The following is a 22,943-nucleotide window of genomic DNA, read 5'->3' as shown; positions in this document are numbered from 1 at the left end:
TGATCCAGTCACATGATTCCACTGGGTAGAAAAAGAAGTAAAAGAAGTATAACAGATTATCTAGTTTTAAAAAATAAGGAAATTTTGACACAAGCTAAACACAGGTGAACCTTGAAGACATTATACTAGTAAAATAAGCCAGTCCAAAAGGACAAATATTACATGATTCCTCTTTCATGAGGTTCTTAGAGTAGTCAAATTCAGAGACAAAAAACAGAACGGTGGTTGTCTGTGGCTGGGAAAAGAGAAGAATGAGGAGTTAGAGTTTAACGTGTACAAAGTTTCAATTCCTAAAGATGAAGAAGTTCCAGGGATGGATGGTGGTGTCCATTCTACAACAATGTGAATGGACATAATGCCACAAAACTATATGCTTAAAATGGTGAATTTTATGTATATTTTTCAATCTTTTTTTTTTAATTGGGGGGGGGGCGCACAGGGGAGAGGGCAGAGGGACAGAGAGAATGTTAAGCAGGCTCTGTGCTCAGTAGGGAGCCCAACACAGGGCTCAGTCCCATGACCCTGGAATAATGACCTGAGCCAAAATCAAGAGTTCGGGTGCTCAACCAACTGAGCCATCCAGGCACCCCCATATATTTTTCCATCTTAAAAAACTTATAACCATCACACTAAGATATACTAATGACAGGAAATAGAATATATTTGTGGTGGGACGAACTGGCAATCTTCCCCGTTTAGTTAGCACACAGAAATCAAAACAATTCAATGGGTCTGGCACATTGAAAAAGAGCCCTTTTCGCCTGGGTAACAAAGACAACAATGACTGACAGCTAGTGACTCTTGAATTACACCAGGCTTCAAACAAGGCAGGAAAGATGTAAATGCTTCTCAGCACAATAATAGAGGTGGTCTACTGGGCTTCACCTAAACTTTGCTCACCTATAATTAAAGTTGTGAGATGTCTGAGAAAAATAAATGCTTTTTTGAGTTCACAGGTGACTTAGGAAATGGAGCCAGCTTGATCACAGATCTCAGCAGTATAGAGGCTGCACAGAATTGGGGCACTCATTGGGTTGGCACTCCCACCTCTCTGGAGCCTATTGTAGACTGGGTAGAGAAAAGAATAATTGAGCAGAAGAAAGCATCACTGCCTATCCTGTAGAGGCCAGAGGCACTGCTCAATCGTGCAAACTACAAGTAGGATTCAAGGAGAAATATCTCTTCTTGTGGACAGCGTGTTGGGGGTGACGTCATGAGACTGAAAGAGTTTGGGGGGAAAGGGGCTGTAGGATTTGGTATACAGGCGTGATCTGCCCCTGCCTTTGTCTCCGGCCTCATCTCCTGCCACTCTTCCCTGGGATCACTCAGCTCTCCTTCTTGCTATTTATTCCTTGGCACCAACTTTGGTCCCATGTGAGAGATCCTGCACCATTTTCTGCCTGAAACAGTCTTTCCTCAGCCGTTCTCATATACTCCCTTACCTCATTCGGTTCTCTTCTCAAATGTCACGTCCTGAAAGAGGCTTTCCTTGATGATCTTATCTAATAATCTCTCCCCCATCACTCTTTCTCCCTTTTCATTGTTTGATTTTTCTTCACAGACTGATCACAATCCCACATGATTTGTTTATTGTCTATTCCCTATCACTAGAACGTAAAACTCATAGCACAAGGATGGTATCTGTCTTAGTCATGACAGCGTTACCTGCTGTTTAGGACAGGGCTATACAAACAAAAAGCAGATATTTGTGGAAGGAACATGGGCTGGGAAAGAGAGAAAGCAGAGTGCAATGGACAGGTCAGGTAGTCTCCAAAAAGACCATTCCTCCTCTCAAAGCACTGTCACGAAGTGCCTCCCCTCAGGGGCTTAAGAATTTCACACCCATTAGCTAGAACGCAGGCCTTTATTCCTCCTACACTGCAATATCCTTCTACCTTGCCTGATCTTTCTGTGAAAAAACGTGCATGCATATCTGTACTTCAGTTCAAAGGATGTGGTAAGGGAAGGCTGATAAGGCAGAATGGGCAAGGAAAGCACGTGTATAATTTATCCCAATGTAAGAGTTTTATGTGACCAGAGGCTGGAAGAAGACTGGCTCATCTGGATAGACGACAACTCAGAATCACCTTGCTCAGCAGCAGCAGTGAAGAAATCCATAACCCACAAGTACAAAGACAATTCCAAGTGCTAACGACACAAAAGAATTCTTGGACTTTCCAAAAAAATTAGCAAAGATTTCCCTTTGGGATAAGAAATGGAAGGGATAAGTTCAATTTGTGAAAAAAGATATACACGGAGGAAAAAAATGCACGCAAATTATTAAAGTGCGATTTACATTAATGTTATTTTTAAACATTTTAACGATAGCCAGACATTAATATATTTGGTTATCTTAAGGCCACAAACATTCGACAAATCCACCAATAGCTTCAATGCATTCATCTTATGTTATGAATGTCTAAAAGGTACATATTTTTAGCTATTACGTTATGGGAGGAAATACAATAAACGTTAACAGTTAACTATGAATGGTGAAATCAAGGGTGACCTCAGTGATCTTAACACTTAAATATTTTCCATGGAATCACAAAAAGGAAATGTATTTAAAAATCAAAATAAGTAATTTAATAATCAATAACTTTACTAAAGAAACATAACACAACCACCCTATACAGAGCGCTCCACTTTTCTGACAGGCAGAGGAATGCCCTATATATTGTTTATAACCTTCTCATGAAAACTGAAAACCACTGTATTTTTTTAAATTTTTTTTAAAGTTTTTATTTTATTTTTTGAGACAGAGACAGAGCGCTAGTTGGGGAGGGGCAGAGAGAGAGGGATACACAGTATTTGAAGCAGGCTCCAGGCTCTGAGCTGTCAGCACAGAGCCCAATATAGGGCTTGAACCCATGAACTGTGAGATCATGACCTGAACTGAATTTGTACACTTAACTGACTGAGCCACCCAGGCTTCCCTGAAAAATCACTGTAATTTTGAGCATTTTATTTCCTTCTTCAGAATTTTCAACAAATTTAATATTAATTTTTTAAAGGAAGATTTCAAGGATACTACCTACAAAAACGATGATATTAGAATTTGAATTTTTCAATGATACTTTGATATAAGGAATACCTTGAACTCAGATCTTTTGCGGTACAGTGTTCAGAATCACATATTATCAATATGTGTTTCCCGATATTAACAACCTCAGAAGCAATGTAAAATTACAGGGAAAGAAATAATAGTATTTATTCAAAAGAAATAACGTCCACTAATCAAGTGGGAATAGTGACACTTGTTTGCCTACCCAACATCCACTCTTCTCTTACACGTTTCCAACAGAATACTCATTTCATTCATGTTTCTACCCTTATCCTCAGCTCCGAGGGTGGATCTTGATAGTATGAGCTGTTATTTATCTTGGGTGGAACTAACCAGACTGAAGGGGAAGACATACTCTAAGACTGCAGAAATAGATCACACTGTCCTTGTGGACTACACTGATTACCACTGATTTCAATGAGGAAACCAACCTTTGGGTATCAATTTTGTGAAGAGGCAAGGCAGACAAAGAGAGAGAAACTGGATCTACAATGAAGTCATCAATTTGCCGAAACAAATAACTTTGGAATCTGTCTACTATTTTGCGCTTCCTATTATGTAACCTAACACGATTCTTTACAAGCAAATTTAAGTCAGGCTACATAAAACCCTAATTATATAGCCAAAGCATCCCAATTAATATGGAAAGAAATCAAGTCATTTGGAATTCTTTTCCGAACAAAAAGAGCTCCAATGGTATACATTATTACATACTAACACCTTAATCCTTACAACCGTTGAAAATTATATTTTGATCATAAAAAGAAGTTTAACTATCCCATCTGCCACACTGTCTTAAGAGTCACTAAGAAAAGGTATCGGTAAACATTGATGCATCTTTCTAAAAATTTAAAAAGGAGGGAGCGCCTGAGTGACTCAGTCCAGTTAAGCGTCTGACTCTTGATTTCAGCTCAGGTCACGATCTCACAAACCGCGAGATGCAGGCCTGCATCGGAATCCGCACAACAGTGCAGAGCCTGCTTGGGATTCTCTCATTCTCTCTCTCTCTCTCTCTCTCTCTCTCTCTGCCTGTACCGCACTCGTGCACGTGTGCTGGCACACACCCTTGTGTGCTCTCTCTCTCAAAAATAAATATTTTCTAAAAAATTTAAACAGAAAAATTTGCACATACTTGTAATTTTTACTTTTCATGTAAACCAATTCAACAAAGGAAAGAACAATCTTAGGTTCCTTCTAGGGCCTGCATTTAGTTGACAAACAATAATAATCAGATTTAGTTCATATGACAATTGAGGCAACTCACCTACACAACAGTTTGTAACTCAGTATGAACAGTGCATGCTCTACATGCACAATCTTTTGTATCTGCAGAAACAACCACTATAATTCATACCAAAAAAAACCCACTTTTACTTTACTTAAAGCGATAGATATGTCAGGGTTTATTAATAACACAGGAATGAAAACCCAAGGGTTTTATTTGTTTGATGGCTATGTAAAAATATATCTGGCTTATGAACTATACATCCCATTAGTCCTTCATAGTAATACACAAATACAGCCAGGCAAATATTAAAAGACTAAAGTTTATTGTTGCCAAGTTGCTGGGGCTAAACATCAATTAAAGAAACAATTAAACCAAGGAAAACGTTTGAACTTCTGCAGTCATAGCTCAAGGATACAGAGGGCAAAAACAAGAAATGATGACATTCTGAGTCCACCCTTGAATTCTTAATATGTGACTCCAGCAGAATGAATCAAAAACTTCAGTTTAGCAAAACAGGTGTGTGACTTCATATACATCAAACCTCACAGCAGTGTGAAGGAACAATCAAATCTAAAAATCTACTACAGCAGGAAACGGAAGTCTGCACTACTAAAGGGTAAAGATGAACAAATAAATTGTTGTATCATGAGGAACGATAAACAGGGAATGGAAATTCAGTGCAGTAAGGGAAACTGGTTGGCAAATGGTTCAACAGTTTTCAAACTGCTCACTGCTAAACCCCTTTACTGTTGGACTCAAATCTCTGCATCTTATCAGGACCACACTCGTAGGTACTGCTTAATAAATTAAACTCAAAACTGTCAATCTTATTGAATATACACTTCTCAGAAACTTCTTCAACTTAAAACAAATAGTTGAAGTAACAGCTATTCCACCATTGCTCTTATCCTGAAGGCATGAATTCTTTTCGTTTTTTTTATGCTTATTTATTTTTGAGAGACAGAGAGATACAGAGCGTGAGTGGGGAAGGGACAGGGAGAGAGGGAGACACAGAATCCGAAGCAGGCTCCGGACTCTGAGCTGTCAGCACAGAGTCCAACGTAGGGCTCAAACTCCCGAACTGTGAGATCATGACCAGAGCCAAAGTCAGAGGCTTAACCGAGTCACCCAGGTGGCCCTGAAGGCATGAATTCTTAAAACCTCTAGTTAATGAAGGACAAAACATTAAAAGTTGGAAGGAGCCCTAGGAAGTCACTTCTAATCCAGACTCCATATTAAGCTAGGAGAATCTAATGAATCCGTTAAACAAAGATTTTTGAGAACTTTCTATATTCAAAATTCAATGGTGATTGCTGGGGGTGACACAAATATATCTCAAACCTGATCCCTTCTCTCAAGGAACCTATAGGATGCCTCCAAGGAATTACAGGCTGTGAAACTAAATATTATACCATTAAGATAAAAATAAAATCCTAAGAACCAGGCAGAGTCATCCAGCAAGATAAAAAAGGTTCAGGAAATGTTTAAGTGATGTTTGAGTTAAATGGGGAACAGGAGGTCAAATCTGGACATCTGGCAATAGAAGAGAAGGACATTCCAGGCAGTGAGAAAAGAATAAACTCGGAAGCCCTACACAAATACACCTTGTTTCCAAGGACTCTTTCCATGCACAGTCTGCTTGGGCCACACCAGTTTTCTTGGTGTTCTGGATCTTCAAATAGGCATTCCATCCTCAGGGCCTTTGCATCTGCTGCTTCCTCTGCCAGGAATGATCTTCCCTCAGATACCCACAAGGCTGGCCTTCTTAACTCCTTCAAGGCTTTGCTCAAACATCACCCTCTCAGTGAGAAGTTCCACAACTATCCTATTTTAAACAGTCATCCTTGTGTTCCCTATCACCCCTATCACCCTTCCCTGCTTTATTTTTTCCACAGCACTTACTACCATCTGACACAGTATATACTCTATGTATTGGCTTTGTCCGTCCCCTGCCAAAAGAGAAGTTGCTCATTTCCAGATTTTAAAACACCACCTGGACACGGTAAGCATGAAATGAATATATGCTGACAAACTGGCTAATGGAATAAACGCATAAAAAAGATTTCTGCCCTCAAACAGGTTATGATCTAGTAGAAGCAAATAATTATGTGACATCATTCTTTTCTTTTTTAATGTTTATTTTTGAGAGAGAGAGAGAGAGAGCACACAAGTGGGGGAGGGATACAGACGGAGACACAGAATCCAAAGCAGGCTCCATCCAGGCTCTGAGCTGCCAGCACAGAGCCTGACACGGGCTCCAATCTGCTGACCGCGAGATCATGACCTGGGCTGAAGCCACACGCTTAACTGACTGAGCTGCCCAGGTGCCCCCATGTTACATTATTCTTGAAAGACAAAAACATAGTTGGCAAAACCTAATTTCTAAAAGACTGATGCACAGAAGCAGCTCCTGGCATCCCCACTTCTACATGTCCAGCGAGCGCTAGGCTCTTCTGTGCACACCTCTTAGCTCCCTGCCGCCAGTAACACTGTCACTAATGCAATGGCCAAAAATGACACCAGAGTTGCCACTGCTGCCAGAACTGTCTCTTCCCACATTAACCTTCACTGTTACCCCTAAGCAAAAGCAAAAAGTATTTCTGATCCATTTTTGGATCAGAGAAACATGTATTCTTGGATTTCCAAATTAAATACATTTTTCTGCAGATGCTTAAATACTGCACCACATGAGTGGTTACACTGACATTACGGATTTGCAAGAAACCTAACTGTTTTGAATAATGATTGTTAAGTGTAAGTATGAAAAAACACATCTTTGATTTCTGTTTCTGTATTGCAACGTAGCTTTTCTATACTGCAAATGGACAGCCAACGCAATATGGTTAAGAAAAAGATGGGTAACAATGTAAAGTTAAGGGCATTTTTTTTTCCCCAGTCAGAAGGATCGACTACCATTTTATTCTGGGTTAACAAACAATGTTGAGTTCGCGACTAGAGCACGAGTATTTGAATTATACACTAAAACCAAACAGGAAAAGGAGAAAATATTCTTTCTCACTAGCAAAAGCAAAACCACTTAAGAAAATGAGGAATAAGCTCAAGATTTCTCACTTCGACTAACACCTCCACAGACTGCATTATCATTTTCAGCAAAGTGACATTTTCACATTTAATTTTTAACGGCAGCAATCCTTTCCATCTGGGCTTTATCTGCAGAGAAGTGTTAGCCTTGGCACAAGTTCAATCTTTAGTTGAAAGTCCATTTCTGACTATAAGCAGAAGCGCCCCAATAGTTGTACCCCTACATTAATCCTTACCCTGACAGCTCAATGTTATGTTTTACCTGGGGGTGAATTTTGCCCCCAGATGGGCACATATGTCTGTAACCCTTCCTCAATCATTGATAAATTACTTATCCTTACTCCCTTAAAACCTCCTGCGTTTTCTTCAACAACATTTACACTTGTCAAAGAGTTTCAGGAATATGACTATTCCTCCTAAATGGGAGAAAAGCTACAAACGAGGGCAAATTCCCTTCGGCCGGGAACTGCCAGACTAGCAGGCTGACATCGTAACTTTCAGGTAGAGAGAGTCAACCGTTCTCAGCGGACAAACGTCGCCGGTTATTGCAGGACCTAATTTACAGCCACTAGGGGAGAAGCCCGAGCGAAAGGTTAGGTCCTCACTTCTCTTCTTTAATAAAGAGACACCTGAAAGTCACACCGGGCGGCCGTTGGCTGTATGGCAACACAAGGGAGAGACCGCACAGAGCGAGCGCCCGGCTGATCGCAGGAAGCCCAAGTTCCTGCGCGACCAGAGGATTACGGGGGGAAAACAGAAGCCTCTCTGTCCACAGGAGGAGAGAAAGAACTCGACCAGGAAAGGCTGCGAGTCGGGGAGGTGGGGCTCGGCGCGCACAGAAGCCGCGGGCGGCAGGAAGGCCAGGGCTCCGCCGGGTGGGCTCGAGGGCACAGGTGGGCTGCGGCCGCCCCACCGCCGAGGGCCCCGCGCCGGGCAGTCCCCCGGGCCTCGCCCGCGCCGCCGGGGAGACACCCAGCCCACAGACGGGCGGAGGAGCCGCCTGGGCAGAGCCCCGTCGGAGCACGGGAGCGCGGAGGGAGGTGAGCACCTAGCTCACGCCCGGCGGGAAGCTGACAGCCCGGGAAGCGCGAGGCGGCCGGGGCGCGCGACGGGCCGAGGCGCGCCTGAGGGGGTCGCCCTGAGGGCGCTGCCAGCCGCCAACGACTCCCCCTCTCGCGGATCGGCGGCGGCGGGATACTCACGTAGGGCTGGTAGAACTTGGAGAGCCGCGGCTTCCCGTGGTTGTTGAAGATGAGGATCGCCTTGATCATGGCTGAGCCGGGCCGACCGCGCTGGGGGCCAGGGCGGGGGCGGGCGCGCGAGCCTCGCCTCGGGATCTCGCCGGCGATCCTTCCCCACCCGCCCCCTCCCGCACGCGCGCGCGCGCGCTCCCGAGCCGCGGGGCGGGGTCTGGGCGGGGCCGGGGCGGGGCCGGCGTGAAGGGAAGCGGAAACATCTCCAGCCCCGAGCCCGCTTGTCGCACAGGCGCTTGCGCGCTTGGCGGGGCGCGGGTACGTGGTTCAGTGACTCCTTCCGGGGGCTGTTGCTGTGAGAAAACCGTAGTTGCGGTATTAAGAGTCAGGGCTCTGCGACAGGTTCCACATAGAGGACCAACCGGCAACTCCAACCAGCCCCGTTGGGTTGGGTCGTCCCCGCCTACTCTGGCGCCTCCGTAGCGACGCCCTCGGCGTAAAGCCCGCCCACTGCACGCGCTGAGCCACCACTTCCGCCCTCGCCTTCCACTGAGCAAGATGGCTGAGGAGCCGGAGTCTGCGCTGCAGCTCCCTCCCTCAAGTACTACTGATGGCGAAGGACCTACGGAGGTCTCCCCAGAAACAGCCACTCCGGAGCCTCCTTCTTCCGCTGCAGTCTCCCCGGGAACAGAGGAACCTGCCGGCGACACCAAGAAAAAAAGTAATTTTGAGAGCAGTTTCTTTCTAGGCAGTGGCGGGAGGCTTAGAGTGCGTCCGACTAGGTCCCTGGCGGCCAATAAAGAAGCAAAATTTAGAGGAGGGCTGGTCCCAGGCGTGGCTTTTGACCTGTCAGGAGAGAGGAAGTGTAGTTTTCGGCTTTCGAGACCTTTGAGTCGAGTCCTTCTCTAGAAAGCCATCTCTGGACGCACCTTAGCAGTGTGGTACCGGTTCTTGGCTGCCACGGTACTTACTACACTGCCTTCGATTCTTCCTTTCAGTTGTCCAGACTGCGAGGTCGTTGAAGATGGGAGCCGAGCGGGATCTCGGTGGCTGCAGGCTCTTAGTGTGTATGGGACCTAATTATTTGATTAACGACTTATGGTGATAGGGATGGACGGTGATAGGGATGGTCGGTAGCAAGCCTGGATTAGAATCCACGCCTTCCGGCCGGTTCGCTGTTTTTTGTACCAACGGCGCGCGAATTCACTCCTTGTACCAAAAAACTAAAATTTGATCAAGGGTAAAGAATGTTCAAAGAAAACCAAAGGCATAAGCATCGCCTCCCCCGCCCACCCCCTCCAGCCCATTTTGGAACCTTTATAAGCGAGTCATTTCATTGGTTGAACCCTCAACCCTTCATTGCTTGAGAATTGGTTTGTCATTGTAAAATACGGAAAATCCTAACGAAATCACTTGTCCTCGAGCACTGTATGTAGAGTTGCAGATGAAAAAGGACTGAAATCAGCAATTACGATGCGGATCATTTGACCCTGGGCCTCAGACCGTTTTTCTCACTCCAGAATTTTAAATATGGGTATGGTATGTTTTCTACTTCCTGATCTCACAGCCTCTCAATAGAACTTCATTCAGTTGCTGTTGCTTTTGGAGAATTGACTCTCCCAGCACTGTCTCCCTTTTAAGTCAGATCGCCTTTACATTTGTGGGAAAACTTGTTCTATTATTTCCACATGATACATTAGCAGAGAAACAGAAACCCAAGATTATGTGTGTAGATTACCACTAGAATCTTTATTTCTGAAGAATTCCGTGGTTTTTATGGATTCTTGCTATTTTTTTTTCCTTCATTTTTACTGTAAGCAGGAACAGACTTTTCAAAGGTTCTTTTGTTTTTTTGGCTTTAACAGCCTTAGTCAAAAGCTTACTACTTGATCCTGAAGATAGCTGAGTAAAACAGAGGCGAAAAAACAATGGCTCACAACCCAGATATGGACTCGGGGTTATATGGCATGTTTTCTTTGGTCTACATAGTTGGGTGGGTGGTTTTTTTTTTGTTTTTTTTTTTAACATTTATTCATTTCTGAGACAGAGAGAGACACAGCATGAACGGGGGAGGGTCAGAGAGAGAGGGAGACACAGAATCTGAAACAGGCTCCAGGCTCTGAGCAGTCAGCACAGAGCCCGACGCGGGGCTCGAACTCACATACCGCGAGATCGTGACCTGAGCCGAAGTCGGACGCTTAACCGACTGAGCCACCCAGGCGCCCCTTGTTTTGTTTTTCTTTAAACCACCTTTGGAAGATCCTATTTTCATTTTCTGGCTCTTGGAAACATTGGAGTTTGCCTCTGTGATGTAAAACTTAGCTGCTAGCTGTTGAATTTCTACCCTGAAGTTGTCCTTTTTTTGAGGATCTCTTCTGGTGAAAGAAGCTTCAGTATTTCATATGATCCACTTTGTTTTAATCTACAGAAGAATAAAGATTCTTGAAGCTCACCAAGGTTGTTGGTCCTTAGGAACTCATTAGGATGTCCTGGGAGAGATTTTGAACATACCAATGCCCTGCTTTCAAAAGATTCTCATTTAATTGATATTAGATACCTGTATTCTTGTAAATGTTCTCCTAGTTGATTCTAATATATAGCTAGGGTTGAGAACTCTAGGCAAATCACATGTAGAATTTTAAAAAAGAAAAAGTTAAGGTATAACTACAATAAGTAACTTTCCCTTCTCTAGCTTCTTGCCCTCCCACTCTTGTTCCTTCAGCAGCATATGTAACTCACAATATTTTCTGCTTCACTTTACTGAAATTCCCAATTACAACCGAGTTATTGATAGTCCCCACGGAATTAGGGGAGGTGTGGAAGGTGAATCCACCAAAATCTTCTGTTACCTCCCAATTCATCCCTATTTAGGTAACTGAAGCCATAATTATTATATGGAAAAAGGAAGATAAACTTTATCAGGAAGATAAGTTGTATGTGTTCTGTGTTCTAGGTGCCTTCATTCCAGGGGTAAGCTTGAGAAATTGATTTCAGTGACCTGGTGGAAATCTCCATCCATTTTTAATACCAAAGAGTGAGTCAAGAAGGATGTAATAGAAGAGAGCTAACTTTAGGGGGCAGCAGTACACTACTTTGCTTTCAGTGTTACTTTTGATTGTAGATGTCTGGGTTTTGTTTGTGTTTTGTTTTTTTGTTGTAAACAAAGTAACTTTAGGAGAAAGGTTCATAGTCTTTGCATTATTAGCACTGTTGTGTTTTGGATTATTGAAACGATTTCTCTATCTGAAATTATCTAGTACTTTCGTTTTAATACTATTACTTTCCTTTATTAAGTTTATTGTGGAAAAGTTGGTGGTTACAAAAAGCACAAATCAAATCAAATGATCGTCTATAATGTCACTACTGAGAAGTAGCATTTTGGTGCATATTTCACATTTACGTGAATATGTGTGATGGTTTTAATGAAATCAATATCCTATTATACATGCTGTTTTATATTTAGTGCATTTTGATAAGTCATACTGTTAAATATGCTTTTATAATGTTTCTCTAATGGCTGCTTAATCCTAAGGCTCAGTAAGTATGAGCTGATATTGCTCTGAGTACTTTACACATATTAACTCATTTAATCCTGCCAACCTTATGAAGTAGATGATGATACCGTTTTACAAATGGAGAAACTGTGGCACAGAGAGATTAAAAAGCTTATCCATGGGGCGCCTGAGTGACTCAGTAGATTGAGCGTCTGACTCTTGATCTCAGCTCAGGTAATGATCTCACGGTTTGTGGGTTCAAGCCCTGTGTCAGGCTCTGTGTTGACAGTGTGGTGCCTGCCTTGGATTCTCTCTCCCTCTCAGTCTCTGCCCCTTCCCTGTGCGTTCTCTCTCTCTCACCTTCTCTCTCTCAAAATAAATAAATAAATAAAAGCTTATCCAGATATATATACCTAGCAAGTAGCAGAGCCAGGATTTTGAATCCAAGGAGTTTAGAATGTGTATACTTTACTATATTATTTAAATTTTATCAGAGAGTGTAATATCCTTCATTTAGCCAATCTCTTCTAAATATCCTTGCTACATATTTAGGTTTACCAGGTTTTTTTGTTTGTTTCTATAAAAATGAATTCTTCAGCAAAGGTGAAATCCTTCTAAGTGACTCTTTTCACATCTTATATTTTCTTAGATTAGATTCCTAGAAGTTTTGCTGAGTCAAAACATATCTTAAGCACTTTGATTTGTATTACCATAATACTTTCCAGAAAAGGTATATGTACCATTTTGTTTTCCCAACAGTAATAATGTCTACACAGTTACTGTAATTTTACTAGTTTGGCTGATGAAAAAGGCCATGACCTTATCATAAAGATTTTTTCGTATCTTTATTGACCAAATATTTACATTTATTCTCTTTGGAATTGCCCGTTATGTCCAAATACATTTTAAAGGTCAGTTTCATGGGGAAACCTTTGTGGGACTGTAGAATCACAGGAAAGAATCCACAAAAGTATGATGAAAAAGAATATCGCCTAACATTTCTACGTCTTGGACATCCCTCCAGTATCATAAATACACAAACGTGTGTAGATTAAAGGTTTAAGTTTTCTGAAGTCTTTTATATCACATTCTCTTTGGATGCTCAGTATAATTGCCAGTATTTTTTTTTTCTTTGACAGTTGATGTCCTCTTGAAGGCTGTGGGAGACACCCCTATAATGAAAACAAAGAAGTGGGCTGTAGAGCGAACCCGAACCATTCAAGGACTCATTGACTTCATCAAAAAATTCCTTAAGCTTGTGGCCTCTGAACAGTTGGTATGAAAGCAACAGTGATCATTTGCCTACATAAATTCACATTAGTTCCTAGGCAACCACAAATAATTGTTGTATACTGAGATGTTGGTGGAATTTCTGTACTTTATTAAATTCTCTGGGGAACCCCAAAATGAAATGAATTTTAGATTTGCTTTTACATTGTGAACCACTTTTGTACCTACTATATTGGTGGTTTTTCTCAGTCACTGAATGCCCATGCAGAAAGATCTCTCATAGAACATTAGTACAGAAAAATTCTGGGTTTTTTTATTTATTTATTTATTTATTTTGTTATCAATGTTCCTTTCTTCCCAGTATTGAGGTAAGCAATATATTTTTGCCACATATCATCGAAGAACTAAGAGAGATATCTATTTCATAATATAGTACTTTGTGGTAGCATTTGTAAGGATTAATATTTTAAATGCCACTGGTTTTTAATTTAGTATTTGACTACAGAAATTTAAATGTCTCCAGGCATCTGGTATTTTTTTGTCACGTAGTAGTATATAAGATCCCTTTATCTGCATATCACAATCTTAGTATTAATACAGATAGTGTATGAGTGGATAGGTAATTGAAGAATCACTAAGTATTTTTAAAATAAAAATTAAGAGTTTGTATGTATTAGTGTTGGGGAGGGATAGAGTTGCTTGTAAACTTAGGAGTGAGAATGTATAAGATGAGTGAATTAATTTATTAAAGTGGAATGTGTTGAAATATATTTCTGCCATTAAAGAGGAAGAAACAGATCTAAGAGTTTGGCTAGAAGTGGCTCTCATGAAAGGTTTATAGGCACAAAAGTAAGTGCAAGGTAGGTCAATCACTAGAAGTTATTTGAGACAGGAATAGCATAAAACCAAGGATTCTTCCAGAGGAAGTTGCCTTTGTGACCAATGAGAGTGTGTAAAGCATCTGTTTTATAAGAATGCCATATAGAATTTAATTAAATAAATGCCAGAGATGGGCACAAGATTATAGTGTCATCCACATGCATGTGGTAGCAGAGGACCTTGCCTAGACTCCAAGTCTAAATGGAAAAATTAGGGGAATGAGGACCTAATACTTAAAAGAAATGAGCAGAGGCTGTCTCTACTAAGGGTGCAGCCTGAAGGGATGGTGAAATAGAAACCCAGAGGAGTACCAAATAAGGCATTACTATTAGAAATTAATGAATACAAAATGAAATGATGCTGTGTTCTATGTTAATGTTAGACTCTTGACTCTTTGTATTGCCTATATCCAGTAATCTGAAAGGACCTGATAGATATCAGTATGTATTAGGTTGAACCACATAAAATTGTCATCAGTCAACCACTGTAACATAAAAATAGCAGTTTGGTATGGTTTGACTTTAAACCTTTGTAGTGAATCTGATTAGTTCTTCCCATTTCAGCAGTAGGAAAAAAAAAAGTAGAATCATTTTGTCACTTTCATCAATTAAAGTAGAACTCAATCTGACTTTCATCCAGGTGTACCCCACATTATTTTGAGTAAAATGGATGTTATTTTAAGCAAAGTGGTGTCAGAGGTGTCATCAAGTTTCCAAATTCCCACAAAAACAGAGTCGACTAGATACCAAAACCAAAAAACGTTGATCAGTATTTATAACAAAATTGGATGACGGGCACCTGGGTGGCTTAGTCGGTTAAGCTTCCAACTTCAGCTCAGGTCTGTCCCTCCCTGACTCATGCTCTGCCTGCCTCTCTCTCTCAAAAATAAATAAACAGTAAAAAAAAAAAAAAAAAATTGGGGACGCTTAGGTGGCTTAGTTGGTTGAGCGTCTGACTTGGGCTCAGGTCTTGATCTCACGGTTCGTGAGTTCGAACCCCATGTCAGGCTCCGTGCTGACAGCTCAGAGCCTGGACCCTGCCTCGGATTTTGTGTCTCCCTCTCTTTCTGCCCTTCCCCCATTCGTGCTCGCTCGCTCTCTCTCTCAAAAATAAATAAAAACATTTTTAAAAATTAAAAGAAAAAACTGTATGACAGAGTATCCTCATGAACCCTAAAATGCATGGTATCAGCAAATATGCCAAGAGAAGCATGGAAGCAACAGATTGGTATCTGACAGCACTGGGAAAAGGAGAACCTGAAAATAGCCAACAAGTATTCCCTGGAAAGTGGAGCAGGTCAGTTTAAGAATGGTAGCTGAGGGGCGCCTGGGTGGCGCAGTCGGTTAAGCGTCCGACTTCAGCCAGGTCACGATCTCACGGTCTGTGAGTTCGAGCCCCGCGTCAGGCTCTGGGCTGATGGCTCGGAGCCTGTTTCCGATTCTGTGTCTGCCTCTCTCTCTCTGCCCCTCCCCCATTCATGCTCTGTCTCTCTCTGTCCCAAAAATAAATAAAAAACGTTGAAAAAAAAATTAAAAAAAAAAAGAATGGTAGCTGAACCTGAGCGGGTCCTCTCCAGTAGCAGGTGATTACATATGTATCAGTGCTAAGGAGGACTGAAGAGGCTGGAACAGTCTAGCTCCAAAGAGCTGTCAAAACAGACTCAGTGGGGCTCCTCTACTGAGGAAGAGCTTCTGGAAGTGAAACAAAATTGAGCAGCGTAACAACCTGAGAGAAGAGAGAAAGACCAGATCAAAGTGGAGAGGAACAGTGGAAAGCTCAAAGTTGAAGAAAACAAATTATATATAAAAGTAAGCAATGGAGAAGTACAAAGCTCAAGTCCCATACAATGTTACAAGAAAATAATGACATTCCTGAAGACCAAGGCATGCCAGAAAGATGTGCCTGTGATAGAAGTCAATAACTAACTTATTTCAAAACGAGCTAAAAGACATTAAGAAAACCATAATCAGCATCAGTAAAACTCAAGTGAAGTGACAGAGCTAAGGAAAAGATTTATAAATAAAAGTTATTTCAGAAATGGAGATTTAAGTAGAAGAAACATAAAAGCAAATAACAGATAATGCTTTAGGAAAAGTAGAAGGCAAAAACCAATTTTTTAAACAAAGAAAAAAATGGAAGGTAGAAAAGATTTCAGAAAAGGTGGCAAGGGCGTCTAGGTGGTTCAGTTGATTGAGGGTCTCGTGGTTCATGAGTTCGAGCCCCCACAGAGCCTGGGGCCTGCTTCAGATTTTGTGTCTCCCTCTCTCCCCCTCCTCTACTTGCATGTTCTCTCTCTCTCTCTCTCTCTCTCTCTCTCTCTCTCTCTCTCTCAAACATAAAAAAAATTAAATAAGAAAAGGTGGCAAATGGTGAGTATGAGCAAAGGAGAGTGAACATATGGTTAACAGGGGTCCCTGAGAAAGCAAAGCAAAGGAACAAAACAAATAATTTAAAACTATAAATCAAAACAATAATTTGAAACCATAAATTTTTTTATTAATGTTTTTACTTATTTTTGAGAGAGAGACACGAGCAGGGTAGGGAAGAGAGAGAGGGAGAAACAGAATCCAAAGCAGCCTTCAGGCTTGAACTGTTGGCACAGAGCCTGACACTGGGCCTGAACCCATGAGACCATGACCTGAGCCGAAGTCGGACACTTAATTGAGTGAGCCACCCAGGTGCCCCAAGGAAAATGTCTTAAAAAGATTTGAAACTACATAGTGAAAAAGTGCCTGAGAATATCAACAAAGAATAACAAGTACCCAAGAAACATTCTGGTAAGATTGTACTACACTTGAAACTAAAAGAAAAAACTCCTTTGCACATACAGGGGAGAAAAAGAGGACATGACTTTGAAAGAAAATTAGTTTATCATCAAGCTTTGACAGCAAAGTTACAAAGAAAGAAAATGTGAGATAAGGATTTTATATGCAACAAAACTGACTTTTAATAGGCACAAACTATTAGCAATGTGCAAGAATTTGGAATTGTCCCCATGAACCCTTCCTGCAGAAGCTACTAGAAAAAAAAACTTCATAACAATGAAAGACTAGTGATTTAAAAACAAAATCAATTTTTAATCTTCCCAGGGCGTCTGGCCAGCTTAGTCAGTTGAGCATCTGATTCTTGATTTCAGCTCAGATCATGACCCCAGGCCCTGCATCACACTCTATGCTGGGTATGGAGCCTGCTTGGGATTCTCTCTCTCTGTCCCTCTGCCCCCCTCCTCTGTGTGCTCACGTGCTCTCTCGCTCTCTCTCGCTCTCTCTCGCTCTCTCTCTCTCTCAAATAAAATAAATACAATCTTAAATGTTTCTTGAAAAAAAATTTATCTTCTGAAGATGTAGCATTTAACAAAAGATTGCATTTTAAGGTTTTTGGTTTTTTTTTGTAATGTTTATTTATTTTTGAGAGAGAGACAGAGACAGAGTGCAAGCAGGGGAGGAGCAGAGAGAGAGGGAGACACAGAATCCAAAGCAGGCTCCAGGCTCCAAGCTGTGAGCACGGAGCCTGATGCAGAGCTCGAACTCATGAACTGCGAGATCATGACCGGAGCCAAAGTCAGATGCTTAACCAACTGAGCCACCCAGGTGCCCCCAAAAGATTGCATTTTTCACATTTTACTTCTGTGGAATTTTTTTTAAGTTTATTTATTTTGAGAGAGAGAGTGCACAAGCCAGGGTTAGGGGTAGAGAGAGAAGGAGAGAGAGAGAATCCCAAGCAGGCTCTGTGCTGTCAGCACAGTATATGTATGTGTATGTGTATGTGTATATGTATATGTATATGTATATGTATATGTATATGTATATGTACCAGGCACTGATAGGTGATGTGTCTTATCTCATTTTATCTTTTCCAACAGTCCCATGAAGCACAAGTACTGTTATTTTCCACATTTGCAGATAAAGAAGCAGGGTGAGAAAGGTTATTTGTATTTGGAGCCAAGATTCAAACCTAGATCCATCTCTGTAGAGCCTCTGTTCTTAGTTACCACACTGTATTGCCTAAGGGAGAAATGGAAGGAACATTTATTCTTGCTATAGCTGGTGATCCACGTAGGATCTGATGTTTGGTTGTCTTTTTTTTTTCCAGTTAAGACTATGCTAAGCCCAGGAAATTTTAGTCTTCAAGTTTGATTACAAAGGAAAATTGAATATGTTACCTGCAAATAATGTTGTTTGTTTTCTAAAAAGAAAATTATCAAAACCCACTTTGACACCGAGGCCTTTTGTTTCAGTTATCTTCAGAAATGTTTTAAGTACTAGAAATGTTTTAGTAAGAACAGACCACCGAAGCATTGAACAGTGAATCCTTTAAAGAACAAGGCTGTAAGGATACTAGGTTTCAGTTACATTACTTTTTTTTAATCTCATATGGCTGGAAGTGTGACTAAACAGTAGTGGTACTCCACTGATGTTCAGTACTTTTGAGAGTCTTCAAAGGTGATAAAGGTTAAAAAAAAAAAAAAAAATGTTTTTAAGTCCAAACGTGTGGCATTTATACTCCCATCCCAAAATGCACAAAGTAGCTCAAATACTAGATTTCTTGATTTGGGGCTGTATCTGTGTGGAATTTCCTTAGGAGAAAGCCTGTCTTTAATTATGAGTAAATGGGAAAATTTATATTTCCAGCAATTCCTTGAATAAACCTTTAAATGCTATTTGTAAAGACAGTATTTAAAAGTTTCTCAGTTATAAAAAGTTGGGAGCCACTGTTGTAGGACCAGAAATTTTGTTATGTGTGTTCACCCAGAGGAAAGAGGTGATTGATCTTTATAAAGCTTTCATTGGGTTGACTAACTTATTAGTATTAGAAGGAGTTTAGGGAAGCTTTTTTCACTTGTGAAGACACCTTGAAATAGCTGATTGATTGGAGCACAGAAAAGTATAGATTAATCAGGATACCACTGAACATGAGTCACCTTTTTTCTTCTCTCTTGCAGTTTATTTATGTGAATCAGTCCTTTGCTCCCTCCCCAGACCAGGAGGTTGGAACCCTCTATGAGGTAAAACATCAGTGCTTTGTTTTCTTTCTTTCTTTTTTCTTTAATAATTTTTTAATCCTTTTTTTAAAGCATGGCATATATATTTTTTAATTTTTTGCATGTCTTTATTTATTTTTGAGAGAAAGAGAGAGACAGAGACAGAGTACTAGCAAGGGAGGGGCAGAGAGAGAGGGAGACACAGACTCTGAAGCAGACTCCAGGCTCTGAGCTGTCAGCACAGAGCCCGACGTGGGGCTTGAACTCATGAACTGTGAGATCATGACCTGAGCCGAAGTCAGAGGTTTAACCAACTGAGCCACCCAGGCACCCCTTAATTTTTTTTTTTTAATGTTTATTTATTTTTGAGACAGAGAGAGACAGAGCATGAACGGGGGAGGGTCAGAGAGAGGAAGACACAGAATCAGAAACAGGCTCCAGGCTCTGAGCTGTCAGCACAGAGCCCGACGCGGGGCTTGAACTCACGAACCGCGAGATCACGACCTGAGCCGAAGTCGGACGCTTAACCGACTGAGCCACCCAGGCGCCCCTAATAATTTTTTTTTAAGTTTGTTTATTTTTAAGAGGGAGCACACGTGGGCCTGTGCGCTTGTGCACGGGGACAGGGGCAAAGAGCGAGGGGGACAGAGGATCTGAAGCAGGCTCTGCCCTGACAGCACGGAGCCTGAGAACTCAGCACTGTGAGATCATGACCTGAGCTGAAGGCGGATACCTAACCGACTGGGCCTACCAGGTGCCCAGCGCTTTGTTTTCTTGATGGAGTCTGCACATCTGTATATATTATGTGATCATTAACTGACAACATTTGAAGAGATGATAGGCCATTCTTAGTCGGCGTGAAAGGAGAGATTACTTTCTTGTCATATCTAACACTTTGAACATAGTTGGATCTCAAATTATAGTGATGGGGGAATTAGGAAACGCATAATACAAACAGAAGATGACTATGAAGTACAGTAAATCCAGATCTGCCTCCCGAGACACTGAAAAGGAAGACAACCCAAGAATGACTTTCTTATCCCACATTCTTACGGGGGGTTACTGGTCCTAATCACTCAAGTGTGCATACTAGCAGCACTACTGGAAAACAGTACATACCTTATAGTCAGAGATGGGACAAGGTACTATGCAAGCCCAGCCATGCCTAAAATACTAGGTTTTATTAAATATTTATGATTACTGATATGTGTCTGAGAGTAACCTGGACCTGTGGAAAGAAATAGTCTTATAGATAACTTACGTGTATGAGGACATTTATAATACATGTAACTTTTTTCTTAGTTTTATCCAGGAACATCAAAAATTGAGTTTAATTTACTGCCTTTTTTTTTTCTTTTTTTTTTTTTTGTAGTGTTTTGGCAGTGATGGTAAACTGGTCCTACATTACTGCAAATCTCAGGCCTGGGGATGAAGTACAGAGAAAAAGATCTTGCTACCCAAATGAATCTTCACAAAGGAAACAGCCTTGGAAAAAGTTTTGATACTTGTGACAAGAGACTTGTGTATGTGATCTAGTTAGCATGTATCTACCATGACTTCTGTTTATGCCTAAGGAAATCCATAGAGTAGATGGGCTCACAAAAATGTGATTTGTATTAATACACAAATCATCATAGAAGATTGACTTTAGAGTATACCCATTACTACAGCTCTTGCTCCAAATCTGCCTCCAGTGTGTTGAAAAGGAGACTAAGACTGTAGAAAACTTCTTCGTTACCAGTTCTCAGTGACTGAAATTGTTTACTTGTCGAATGAACACTCTGCTGATTTTTTCCACTGTAAAAGGCAGTTTACTAAGGGATTCTTTTTGTGTGCATTCAGGGAAGTTCAGTTTGAGGTATGGGTTATGCCTTTTCTCATGTGCATTTAGACCTACGGTGTTAGGAAGTAGGAACAGAGACTGACTGGCTTTATATCTCACATGGTCCAGTAGGTGGCAGCCTAGCTGGCAGAAAGATTTCAGCAGTTTGGTTTTACATTTTTCCCGGATGATATTGGAGGGAAAAAGCGTCTCCTGCTACTTTGTAGCAAACATCTAGCCGAGAGAGCAGGCATGTTGACACATTAGAAGGCTGCTTTAGAGAATGTGCCTGGTTTACAATTATTTTAGTGGGAAACGTAAGGAATTTTACAAATTCTGGACAACTGAGCATACAGCACTTCAGTCCTATCATTTAAGGAGTGTGAGTCCTAATGGTTGTAACTGTGGTGTCATTTTGTGTCTTATTTTTACAATGTCAAAAGCATTTAATGAGTAAAGCCAGGAACATCTTTGAGTTTTTTATAATCCATTTTCTACCCTGAAAATGCTCAAAGAATAATGGATAGCCTTAGGTTTTTTGTGTATTTCATTCTATGACTAAAAGTACCATTTTTCCTGATGCTGTAAGACTGGTAATTGCTTACAGGTGAGATTCTGTATTTTATCATTCTGTACTATAATGGTAATGCAGCATTTCAAAAAAGCATTCCAATAAATGGATTGGAATGTTCAAACAGGAGCTAATACATGGATGAGAATTCTGAGTGTTTATTTTCAAAGGTAATTATGATTTTGTCAAAAGACTTTGAACTACACTTTTGTCCCTTAAATCCCACGATGTACTTTATGGTTAATGATCTGCCATATGTTAGCATCAGGGTATGCTAAGGAACAATTCAGTTTACAGTGATGCAATCACTCTTCGGTACTCATTTTTCTGCCCAAGAATGAATTCTTAAGTCTCCTTATACTGATGGCCCTGTGTACTAAATTAATATAGCTAGGAGTTAGCGCTGGAATAATACAGGGTGAATTATGCAAATTTATCTTGTAAGACTGGGGAAGAAATTTATATATATGTTGAAAGCTGGGAAGGGTATTATTTTTAAGTCAAATAAGTTGGATATGGAAAAGATCTATTCTCTAGCTTTATCCACTTATAGTTACTGAAGGGTGTGGATATATTTATTTATATGCGTGTATGTAGCAAAAATGTGTTTAAATTACATTAAATTTGCCATTGAGGTTTCGGATAGAATATTTACTACCTCAGCATTCAAAACTGCTTGAGTTTGACTTTGTAACATCAACTTAATTATTCTTTTTTGATCTAAATGACAAATCTAAGGTTAGCTAAATATACATACCTTATTTGTTTTCATCCCTAATAACCTTGAAAAATATATGGGGCTTTATGTATTTTTCAAACCATATTTACATTATTATCTCTTAAATCCTTGCCCAAAGGATTTAGTCATTCTGTGCTAACTTTGCAACAGTTAACTTTTAAGCCTGGATCTCATAAGTTATTGAGTGGCTAGAAACTAAAACACACTTCACAAGTATTTTTACAATTATCTGGTTTAAACTGCCTTAATTGTAACTGAGTCTGGGGCGGGGAGCACCAAACCTTCCAGTTGTACTTCAAGTTTTGCATCTTTATGAGAAAATCAATGTCAGTAACTTCATGCCTTACCTTGCTGTGCGAAGATGACCCACAGCACACACAACATATATAGTAATGGAATATTGTGCTTCCGTCTTTGAAGGTCCCAGTGCCAAGGATTTCATAATGAGCCCCCCCACATTTAGGGTATAAGGTATGCTGAGAATTTTATCTGTAGTCAAAATAAGATTTGCTACATCATGGAATCTATGATTTTGTAGAAGTTTTAACCCCCAAGGGACCTTAAACATCTACTCTAATCAGATTAGAAAACCAAGTGCAAACTGCTCCTTAGATTGTATGGCGCTAGTCAGCTGGATTCATTTGTGCTCAACCCAGAGCCCGAGGGGTCTCGGTGTTGAAGGACTATGGAAATGAAAATC

At 40.8% G+C, this 22,943-nt stretch overlaps 2 protein-coding genes across 4 annotated transcripts in view; one reads left to right on the top strand and one right to left on the bottom strand.

Annotated features, from left to right (window-relative positions):
• Positions 1-8,628, bottom strand: part of AP3S1 (adaptor related protein complex 3 subunit sigma 1) — a 71,997-nt gene extending 63,369 nt beyond the window's left edge. Inside the window, exon 1 of the mRNA XM_042933433.1 lies at positions 8,537-8,628. Coding sequence (XP_042789367.1) covers positions 8,537-8,605 — 69 coding nt within the window. The 5' untranslated portion in view covers positions 8,606-8,628. The remainder of the gene's footprint in view (positions 1-8,536) is intronic.
• Positions 8,629-8,756: 128 nt separating this feature from the next.
• ATG12 (autophagy related 12) lies at positions 8,757-21,640 on the top strand. Of its 3 annotated transcripts, XR_006200947.1 has the most exons (5): positions 8,772-9,248; positions 13,161-13,297; positions 17,993-18,045; positions 19,073-19,135; positions 20,484-20,510. XR_006200947.1 is itself a non-coding variant. In XM_042933446.1 (4 exons), exons 1-4 carry the CDS (start codon positions 9,086-9,088, stop codon positions 20,541-20,543), a joined length of 423 nt encoding a protein of 140 aa, XP_042789380.1. In that variant the 5' UTR covers positions 8,774-9,085; the 3' UTR covers positions 20,544-21,640. The 3 variants fall into 3 exon arrangements, 2 of the variants coding, with proteins under 2 accessions (XP_042789392.1, XP_042789380.1); XM_042933446.1 differs by lacking the exon at positions 17,993-18,045 and having other exon boundaries at positions 8,774-9,248; positions 20,484-21,640; XM_042933458.1 differs by lacking the exons at positions 13,161-13,297; positions 17,993-18,045; positions 20,484-20,510 and having other exon boundaries at positions 8,757-9,248; positions 19,073-19,134.
• The last annotated feature ends 1,303 nt before the right edge of the window (positions 21,641-22,943 follow it).

This window comes from Panthera leo, chromosome A1 (assembly GCF_018350215.1).
Source record: "Panthera leo isolate Ple1 chromosome A1, P.leo_Ple1_pat1.1, whole genome shotgun sequence".
Lineage (NCBI taxonomy): Eukaryota > Metazoa > Chordata > Mammalia > Carnivora > Felidae > Panthera > Panthera leo.
The sequence above is the reverse complement of the archived record's forward strand: the minus strand, read 5'-3'. Positions and strand labels throughout refer to the sequence as shown.

Excerpts from the sequence above, each read along its gene's own strand:
- ATG12 (XM_042933446.1), top strand. The coding sequence starts at position 9,086 with ATGGCTGAGGAGCCGGAGTCTGCGCTGCAGCTCCCTCCCTCAAGTACT. Across the intron at positions 9,249-13,160 it reads CGGCGACACCAAGAAAAAAA|TTGATGTCCTCTTGAAGGCT; the intron begins GTAATTTTGAGA and ends TTTCTTTGACAG. Across the intron at positions 13,298-19,072 it reads TTGTGGCCTCTGAACAGTTG|TTTATTTATGTGAATCAGTC; the intron begins GTATGAAAGCAA and ends TCTCTCTTGCAG.